At 38.0% G+C, this 10887-nt stretch overlaps 1 protein-coding gene across 1 annotated transcript; it reads left to right on the top strand.

Annotated features, from left to right (window-relative positions):
* Window positions 1-1235, top strand: LOC127095492 (protein MAIN-LIKE 2-like). The gene is made up of 3 exons (XM_051034172.1): window positions 1-320; window positions 422-992; window positions 1216-1235. The coding sequence occupies exons 1-3, from the start codon at window positions 42-44 to the stop codon at window positions 1233-1235; spliced, it is 870 nt and encodes a 289-aa protein (XP_050890129.1). The 5' UTR covers window positions 1-41.
* The last annotated feature ends 9652 nt before the right edge of the window (window positions 1236-10887 follow it).

The following is a 10887-nucleotide window of genomic DNA, read 5'->3' as shown; positions in this document are numbered from 1 at the left end:
CTAGCCTTGCATGCATGTACCCTATGGTGTCGCCAATTTGAATGGCGCCCCCTCTTTATTATTGTACATGGTCGCCAAATGAGGTGGAGACACCATGCAAACACAATTTTTTATGCTCTCCTCCATTTGCCTATAAATTCATCCACTCCTTCAACAATTCTTCCACACCAACATTCTCACTACTTCATCTACATTACTTCTTTTACAATTTCATCTTCAACAAAATCTTCCAATTTCATCTACACCAACTCCCCAACAATATGTCTTTACTCACAATGGGCGAAGCACACAGAGGAACAGTTGCAAACATCGCAACATACGTAAGTTTTTTCTTATACTAATTTTTTATGTTTCATCTCCACCAACCCCATTTTATTTTGAAATACCAACTTAGTCAAGTGTTATATTACTTCTATTATAGGATGTATCAAGGTTTCGAACTCGAGTCCACGAATTTGTCCCAATGGACCCGATGATTCAACCTTATGTTGAACTCGCCGGTTTTGGTCACATTAGCAAGATTATGTCTTGGTCTATAGATAACAAGTTCATTCTAGCCTTATGCGAAAGATGGAGGCCAGAGACACACACATTTTGGTTTCCAACCGGTGAGTGTACCGTGACGTTAGAAGACGTCTACATGCTTTTAGGACTACGAATTGAAGGCAAAGCTGTTAATGGTAAGACCAACTATGCAAATTCAATTTGCATGGAGCTTTTAGACACTGATTTGTTAGATGATAATGCTAGAGGTCAAGGTATACTACTCTCACGCCTAAAGTCATATTATAATAGTTTATATTTAGATGAGCATTCTACCGAAGATGCTCGAATAATCAAAACTAGATGTTACATTATGTTGTTACTAGGATCCTTTTTATTTCCCGAAGGTAGTGGTTCTAGCATGCATATTATGTACTTACCTTTACTTAGACATATAGATAGAATAGGTAGTTACAGTTGGGGATCCGCGTGTCTAGCTTATCTCTATAGTTCGTTGTGCAAAAACTCCCACAAAGACACATCTACATTTTCTGGATGTGTTGTTTTGCTACAAGCATGAGGATGGTCAAGACTACCGTCTCTAGCACCGGTCAATAACAACCCCTTCACTTTTCCATATGCAAAAAAGTAAGTTGTTTAAATTGCTATATCTTTACTTACTTCCTTACAATTTAGTACCCATAACTAATTTATTTTAACTTTTTGGTGTAGATGGTTGGCACGTGGTATGAATTACAACAGATGTCCGAGACACTGTATTACTCAGTATCGCAACCTGTTGGATCACCTTCGACCGACAGACGTAAGCAAAATAACTTCATTAATTCGTCATATTATGTTGAATTTTTCTACATTCATTTAAATCCTATCGTCTTTAACATTTCAGTTCATTTAGCGTCCATACTATAACACCTCAAAATTTGCCCTCCTCTCTTGGGGCTAGCTTAACATATTGCATATCATTTTTAGGTCATTAGGCATTGCATATTGCATATCATGTGGTTACATTGTGCAAGTTATCCTCCTAAGTTTTGATTAGGAGATGGAGAGGTTATGTGCAAGCTAGGGTGTCATTGGACTGGTCATTAATCATCTGAGGATGTGGAGGTCCAAATTAGGGTTTTGTGGTTCTCAAGGAGATTGGTATTCATCTTGGGGGGATTGATACATCATCATCATCATGGTCTTGATATCATCCAAGAAGTTCAAGGGTTTGATCAGCTACCTTGGGATTAGGGTTTTGACCACTGGTCAACCCTAATCAGTTGCATTGGACCAATCAGGGCATGGCAAGGAGATGGGGTCTATAATGGATATGGGGATCATCATGTGATTGTATTGAGCTTATGGAGGCTAGGGTTTCATCCTTGAGCCATTTCATCAGAGAATTGGGGCTCAATTTGATCAGTGCATTGCCAAATTCATCTATCAATTGAAAATCGACTGTGGTCAATTGTGCTTGATTTTATGGATTTGGAGGTGGGAGAGAGTTGGATACACTTCATTCATGTTGAAACAAGTTTCATTTGACATGTCAAAGCTCAAGAATGAAGAAAATAAAGTCAGACAAAAAAATTGCCAAAAATAGAAAGTGACTTGTAATGGAAGTTTCCAAAAATGGAAAGTTTTTCATCACAAAATTACATGTCCAAAAAAGCTTCAAATGAAAATTTGTTCAACATGAAAGTTGTAGATCTTGGTCTCACCTTTCCAAAAAGTCCAAGAACTTGAAATTCCCATGTATGGTTGACAAGTTATGGTCCATTCATTTTCAAAAAAAGGCCTATAATCAAAGTGGCATAACTTTCACATGGAATGTCCAAAATGGATGATCTTTTTATGAGAAAACTCCATTTCACATGTACTTTCATGGTGCATAATCAAAATTCATCAAAAATGGTCAATGCAAAAGGTCAATTTTCAAGTGCAACAATTAAAATCCAAGGGCAAAATGGTCCAATTTGAGAAATACATGGAATTTTGAAATGAGGATTTTTGTAACACACTCCAAATGACATTTAGAAGTTGTTTGAGCTGTCATGAGCTGTCATGGTGTAATATTTGGCAAGGGCATTTTTGGACTTGCACTTAAGTTTCACATTACACTAATTAAACAAATTTTTGCTAATTGAAGATTAGTACATTGGATTAAGGGATGGTATAAATGATTAATCATAACAGAATGTTAATCATAATCACAATTCTCAAGAATCCTAACCAACTTTCCCTCCATTTTCTCTCAATTTCTCAAGAATCTTCATCAACATTTTTCACCAAAACTCCATCAAATCTCAACCAAATTGCAAAGTTCTTGTTGATTCATCTTCCATGAACCATAAGCTACATCTGTTTTGGTGAATTTGTGCAAGAAACCTTCGAAATCGTGACTGTTCATGTTGAGCATAACCATGGCAAATTGAGAATTCTCACACCTGGAGCAACCTTGGATCGAGCTAGCTGTTCTACTCAACTTCCTACACCTCAATCATCATCTGTTTGAAGCTTTTACATCCAGAAACTCCAAATTCGAGCACTGCCATCTCCAAGGTGCGTAAATTCAACTCTCACCATTTCTTAAATTGTCATATGCTTTTGAAAGATCATTCAATGTAGAACACGATGCAACTTGTGGTTTGTGAAATGATTGACTGTGGAGAAAGTTATTGTGATTTGAATGTTTGATGTCACAACTTTAATTGCTCGATCCCGATTATATAGTAGGAATTAGGAAATTTGAGTCACATATCTTTGATCTACATTGAAAGACGGTTCTAACGACTATACGTTTGTGCATTTTGGTTGGGTTTCATTGTTCATCGTTGCTGGAAATTTCTGAAAGTGTTCTTGTACAAGAACACGATGAATATGCTGTTAGATCCATAATTGCCTTGGCTTTGGTTCAAAAATGTGTTTGGCGCCACCGTGAGCCAATCAGCGCGCGCCATGCAGTCTTTTCCAAACTACGTCGTTTTGGCTAATGCATTAAAATTTACAAAAATGCCATTTCCGTGTTCAATTATATATTATTTCAATTTGTTTTTTTTCATTTCCTTTTCATTTTGTTACATGATCTTAAAAAAATTCATATCTCACTCAAAACTCATCCAAATTGAGTGAGACTTTTTGCATTATTTTCATGATGATGTGTAGAATTTGATTATGATTTTTGTGGAATTTTTGCATGTGTAGAAAAATAATTGGCCTAGGGTTTGTGGAATGTGTCACATTTATGTATGTCTTGCCAAAACCTTCATGAAATGCTCATACTTACAAAGAAATGAAAGAAAATTTTTGTGCTTATTCTGGACATGTTGATGGTTATTTTCATGTAGAGTTTTTGATTTTTGGACACTTGGTTGATTAGATATGATTTTTTGAATAAAGGTGTGACAGTTTGTGTCACACCAAGCTAGGTCAACTTCATGATTTTTTTTGCCTGGCTTAGGAATGTCTGATTGAGCCAATTTTTTGCATGAATGATCATTGATATGTAAAGATAACATGTGATTTTTGCTGGAATTTTTGATGGAGTTTTCTAATTGATTGATAATTTTCTTCTCTGAGTGCTCATTTGGTAACCTTGTGTGACACATGTTGGCATTTTGCTTTGTGAAATTCTGATCATTGATTGTATGAGTGTGAAATTTGACATGGGGATTGTAGACACATTATAGGACATTGTGGTTTTGATCCCATTCATTTCTTAATTGTTGTCACTGTTTTATGATTTATGGAATTTGATGCTTGTGTTGATGCCTTGAATTGGCTTGCATAAATGTGTCTGGACTTCTTGATTTTCATTGACCTACTTTCTTTTGTCCAATTGAGCTGAAAATTGACATGCTATACATTGAATGTGTCCTGTTTAGGTGTGAATTTTTGTGGAATTAATTGAATTGTTTTGGTATGCTTTTGATTGAGATAGTTCTGTTTGGTCATTTGAAGTTGCAAATTGCATGTTTGATACTAAATTGTGCAAGAAATGATAATGGTGATTGATATGAGCATGGGACCAATTGCATTTGCTTTTGATTTGTTTGAATGTGATTTTGGATAAATTTCACTTGCTGTTTTTATTTTTTCATTCCCTTTGGACCCTAGGCTTGGCCTAGTGGTCTAGTTTCTCACATTTCGTTTGGATTTTCAGGTTGAAATGCAAAAGGCTTAAGGGAAAAAGTGCAAGTTGATTAAATTGAGTTTTGTTTGATGTTGTAAACTAACATTGGCTTTGTGTTGTAGGGTTTGATGCTTGAGCTTGAGCTCATGGCTTGCACTTATGTGCATTAACTTGTGTTGTCTATATAGATTGACTTTTGCTGTTTACTGTTGATTTGTCTGAGTACTGATGATACTTGATTGATTTCAGGTACATTTAGTCGCTTACAGTTCTTTAAGAACTTGCTTGCTGTTGCTTGGTTTTTAAACCAGTTGAGGTAGACTCTCTTGTCTCCATGTAGTCTGGAAGACCTGGCTTGTTATTTAGCCAGGCAACTGTCTGAAGTCCTCCTTAAGAGGCGATGTCTGTGATTGTTTACTTTTGTGCCAAGCAGGTAAAGACCTCTATGAGGCAATTGGCGGAATCCAAGGGATATGCAATCTATCCCCCGCTATTCTGTTGAGTCGTCCCTCTGCTCACACCTCTGTGTTGATGCATTGGGACACAAACCCAAGATCTTGTACTTTGTACAGTTGTGTCAGAGTCTTGAGCGTAGAAGGGTCCTGTTAGACGGTGTGGCTAGTGATCGAGAGGGGGGGTGAATAGATCACCTCTTCTAAATTTAACGGATTTGAAATTTTATCAGAGTTTTCAAAGTTGGCGGAAAAATCAGTCCCGAATCGACTTCCGTCTATTCTGAACCGCTACTAGAAAGCCGGACACACAAGTTTAATTGCTGGATTTTAATGAGAATGACAGAACCAATTCACACCAGAATTATAACTAATTGAATGCACTTATCATTAAAGTCTATTTCCAATGAATAAAATCTAGCTAACCGTTTTATCAAACAGTTGGTGTGTATGTGATCAATGTTAAACAGCAATGAAGTTTGATTAAAGTTTTCTTGCCACTGCTGTCTTGAAAAAGAAGCAATCACCACACACTAACTAATATTGCGAAAACAGTTTGAAAAACGTAAAGAGGAATAAGGTAAGAGTACGATACGCAGAGATTTGGTAAGGAAGTTCCCCACGTCGTCCTCGCGTGTGGGTACGTCTCCCTCTCAATTTCAAATGAAATTGAGAACTTTGATTATCAATTATTGCCGAATCCGTTGATACAAGGTTATGATACAAAGATAGAATTCTAAACTCTAAGAACCTCTTCTTGTATAAACCTTCACTTGATCTGAGCACGATCAAGATTTTCCTGCACAAAGTTGCAAACAATTCACCGGTTCCACGACCTGCTTGCGAAATCCCCCGATCTCCAAACGCAACGCTGCGGCTGAATATGTTCTGCAAATGTGACTCCCAAACCCTCAAGAACACTCCAGTTCTTGAAGGACAAACCAGTAGGTTTTTCCTAGAAACCCCCTTCAATCTTCGACTCAGCTAGATCCTCGATCGTTCCACTGCAAACCACAGCTAGATCCTTGATTGTACCACTGAACGTTATCTCGATGCTTCTTTAATCCAAAGAACAAGAATGGTTATGTGTAAATGTTCTTGAAGAAAAGTGATTGAGAAGATGAAGAAGATGAAGTCTCTTTCAGGTTTCTAATTGCTCACAAAACAATTGCTCCAACACTGCTTTTGATCTGTGTTCAATTGTTTTCCCTCAATGAATTCGTGTTTTTGCACTGCTGTTATAACATAAAACAGTCTTTTGTATTGATGCATAAGGGTGTGTATCGATACATACTGTAAGTAATGCGAATTTTGGTGAAATTGATTATTCATGTATCGATACAAAGGTCGTGTGTATCGATGCAAGTGCTTATTACACTAGTATGTATCGATGCCTGGTGCGTATGTATTGATACACAGGCTGTTTCAATTTGTCATGTATCGATGCAGGGATCGTGTGTATCGATGCATAGAGTATTTTGTCTTCCATGTATTGATGCATGACTCGTGTGCATCGATGCATACTGAACAGAAAGGTCTTATGATTTATCTCATGCTGTGTGTATCGATGCAGAGGCTTTATGTATCGATGCTTACTGACATAAAATGCATTTTAATTGTTATTTAAAGGGGAATATCAATGTAGGTTTGTATGCACAGTTATGCGACAATATAGTGGGATGAAAAACATAATAAAACACACATGTATCATGTAATGCAATGCACAACCAACATTTGGATGATGATCACACAATTTGCTATCATTAAAAATTAATTCAAGGTAAGGAATTTTCTCACAGGTCCCTCCATTTTGGACCCACGCTCCTTTGTCTGAAGCTCTCCCTGGCCAGGGATAAGAGCTGTGAAGTCTAATCTTCACTCACCTCTCATCAGCTTCACCTTAGCCTCTCAATGGCAAGGTTAAGAGCTAACTCTACCCTTGTACAGATGACTTGCTTCGGCAGTCCACCCTTGTTTGAGCCTCACTTGACTGGATATAGTGTGTGCTTTGTGAATATTTGTTTGAAATGTTTGTTTTATTGTGATTGATGCTTGCATGCTTGCTTTCTTCCTGGATAGGATTAGCTTGTTGTTGTGCAAGTAGGTAGAAACCACAACATAGGGCAATGATGCATGACAACACTAGGCTCGAGTACAGCTCCCTGGTAGTGTGTCTCCCCTTGGTTTCCGGCTAGAATTTCTTTCCCTTTCAGGGGAACTACGTCGCCCTGATCCTCATACCAGATGAGGTACGTAGGCAGGAGACCGTGCGAGGTCTCTCCGGGCACTTTTCTTTCTTTTTTGTGTGTGTGCTTGACAGTTATAGGCTCGAGTTCCCGACTCCCTATTAACTTGTTGGTTGTTGTGTGCTTGGAAGCTGATGTAAGTCCATCGAGTGGCATTCGGGTTCCAGTGTGCGTGTGTTTGGTTCGGATGCCGATGTAAGTCCAGTGATTGGCGGTCGGGCTCCATGTTTGCCTTTTTGCGTGTGTTTTGGTTCGGATGCTGATGTAAGTCCAGTGATTGGCATTCAGGCTCCATGTTTGCCTGTGTGTTTGTTTGCTTGTTTGGCGTGCGTGAGCCGAACTACGGCAGCTCTGATTCTCGTTCCAGACGAGATACGTAGGCATAGGATGCGATGTCCTATCGAGCCCTCTTCCTCTTAACCCCACCTGTGTTGTCTTCGGTGCGTGTGTGTGTGTGTGGTGTTTTAGCAACCTTTTTTTTTCTTAGAACGTGGATCCCGTCGAGTACGACGGACGTGAGGGGTGCTAATACCTTCCCCTTGCGTAACCGACTCCCTTACCCTTTCTCTTTGGTCGCGAGACCATGCTTTTTCCAGGTTTCTCTGAGCGTTTCCTTTCCCTATCTTGGGATAAATAACGCGCAGTGGCGGCTCTGTTTGTTTTTTTGTTTTAGCCCGCCGGTTGTTTTTCGCGGATGCGACACATACCTTAATATGGATCATGAGCATCAGGTCAACCCTGAAGACGCAGCCGTATGGACATCATGCACACCGATAATACGGTTCACAACAGTGGAGATGCACAACACCGATCATGTGAAGCTGTAGTTCGGTATGGTCCAGAATATCCCAGACCCCCCAGCTAGCCTAGGAGAATAGCATATGCGTAAAGTGAACGACCAATGGAACTACAACCCTTGGCAAACCTTCGCAAGATCAGAGTGTCGCAAGTGGAAGCACCGTCATGACCATGTCTTAACTGACGCAGTCATGCCAAATGAGGTAAAACCAAGTCGTACTTATATGGCTTGGTACAGATCGGTTGGATTTCAATTCATCGTTGATGATATGTACCTCTACGACCCATGCCAGACAAGTTACACACAAGAAGGATCAACATCTAACCCCCAACAACATTCTCAGCCCGGTTACTCACAACCACCTATCCGTCAAACTTTCAGTTCCACAAACACACAAACATACAACCAAAACATGCCATTCACCCAACCCTAATACCAAGAACATCCCCCATACCACCACCAACAAATGGACCATCAACCTCAGACCGAACATCGCTTCGCACCCACACCATCACCCTACCAAAGTCGCCTTGGCCAAAACACTAACCGTCCCTCCTCCTACCGTAGCCAAGAACCCCAAACATCACAATACCAAAACATCCCACAACCATATCTCTTCCAAACACCCCAACAACCTTTCCAACCGTTCCTAGACCCATCATTCACACCCATGTCTCCCTTCAACCGTCCCCGTCGCCCATCCATGAGTCAACCACACCCCAACTTCTCTGGCATGGGTCATGAGCTCAGCTACGCCGGTACACCATCATTGAATACTGAAGACTATGCTGAGTTGGTTGAATACCTCAATGGATCTTCTCCTGTAGGAGGTAATGACGCTCCTGGACCATTAGATGAACAAACACCGGTGCAGAATCGTCAACGTGGGTTAGGGCCAAGGGTTAGGGTAGCTAGGGGATGTGGGACCGGAGGTCGGTTAGGTGATCCCGGTCATCACCATTAGGATTCTTTGTGTAAAATCCAAATTTTATTAATATCAATTCGTATTATATCAAATTTATCTTTGTGTAAACTTCAAACATTAGGTTTCTTTGTCTAAACTCCATTTTGGCAAAATTCACATACACATGTTTTGACTGAAACTCCATTGAGATGTCTACTTAAATTGTTATGTTGGACAAAATTTCATAATTCTAAAATAAACACATATGATAATACAAAACATTATAGGTCAGATAACAATTGAAATGTCAAAGAGTCCAAGTTCAGGTGCCCATACCTTTCTCATAAAAAATGCAAATGATGCAAAATTTTTGTCCAAATTCATTATCTTGAAAAGATCTAAAACTTTTATGTTGAAGATTTTGTCATTTGAGGCTTTTATCATTCAAACAGAAGGGCTTGAATTTGGTCCCTTTTGGCAAAATTCACATACACATGTTTTGACAGAAACCCTAATTTTGGGTCAAGTTCGCAAGGACCTAACTCACTCATTTTTAATTATTTTGAGGTGGGACCAAGTGAATTGGAAAATTTAAGATGTCTACTTCACTTGTTATGTTGGACAAAAATTCATAACTCTAACACAAACACATGCAATAATACAAAACATTATAGGTCAGATAACAGTTAAAATGTCAAAGAGTCCAAGTTCAGGTGCCCATACCTTTCTCATAAAAATTGCAAATGATGCAAAACTTTAGTCAAAATTCATTATCTTGAAAAGATCTACAACTTTTATGTTGAAGGTTTTATCATTTGAGGATTTTATCATTCAAACAGAAGGGCTTGAAGTTGGTCCCTTTTGGCAAAATTCACATACTCATGTTTTGACATAAACCCTAATTTTGGGTCAAGTTCGCAAAGACCTAACTCACTCATTTTTAATTATTTTGAAGTGGGACCAAGTGCATTGGAAAATTTAAGATGTATACTTCAAATGTTATATTGGACAAAAATTCATATTCCTAAAAGAAACACATGCAATACTACAAAATATTATAGGTCAGATAATAGTTGAAAAACTCAGAAGTCCAACTTCAACTGCCCATAACTTTCTCATAAAAAATCCAAATGATGCAAAATTTATATCCAAATTCATTGTCTTGAAAATATCTACAACTTTCATGTTGAAGGTTTTTTCATTTGAGGATTTTTTAAGGGAGGGGTCAATTGGATTGGCGCCCCCTCTTAAAAATTACACATATGCGCCAATTGGATTGGCTATGGCAGGTGCCCTAGCCAATCCAATTGGCGCCTCCTTGTAATTTTTAAGAGGGGTCGCCAATCCAATTGGCGCCTCCTCCTAAAAATGGGGTATTTTGGGAATTTTCCTGAAAAGTGGGGTATTTTAGGAATTTTTTCGAAAAAATGGATTATCTCGGTAAAAAAAACCTAATAATGATATTATCATTTGAATAATACTATAGGAATTCAATTATTTTCTTAGGGTAGTTCTCTATGGATCAACCATATTTCTCACAACAAAGTAGTTCAATACTACTATAGTTTTTTACTAACATTTTATTTTAAATATGATCTTACACTAAATGATTTTGAAAAATAATGGAATCTATTCATAATAAATAAATACATTTATTCAAACAATATAAGGATATAACAATAAAATAAGTAATTCATGACCTTGATTTTCTTTTAACAATTACAGTAAAACTTAATAAATATTTTTCAGTTGATAAAGATTTTGATCATAGAAACATTTTTTTTAATAATAACTTGAAGACATTGTTGGAGAATACTAAAAAAATAAATCAAAATTTAGTTGTCAATAATTTAAGCATATGAACT

This window comes from Lathyrus oleraceus, chromosome 6, assembly GCF_024323335.1.
Source record: "Lathyrus oleraceus cultivar Zhongwan6 chromosome 6, CAAS_Psat_ZW6_1.0, whole genome shotgun sequence".
Classification (NCBI taxonomy): domain Eukaryota; kingdom Viridiplantae; phylum Streptophyta; class Magnoliopsida; order Fabales; family Fabaceae; genus Lathyrus; species Lathyrus oleraceus.
Note: the sequence above shows the minus strand (reverse complement) of the source record. Positions and strands in the feature narration are given on the sequence as shown.

Coding starts and splice junctions, on each gene's coding strand:
- LOC127095492 (XM_051034172.1), top strand. CDS start 42: ATGGCGCCCCCTCTTTATTATTGTACATGGTCGCCAAATGAGGTGGAG. Junction 321..421: donor TTGCAAACATCGCAACATAC/GTAAGTTTTTTC, acceptor CTTCTATTATAG/GATGTATCAAGGTTTCGAAC. Junction 993..1,215: donor GTGTCTAGCTTATCTCTATA/GTTCGTTGTGCA, acceptor TTTTTGGTGTAG/ATGGTTGGCACGTGGTATGA.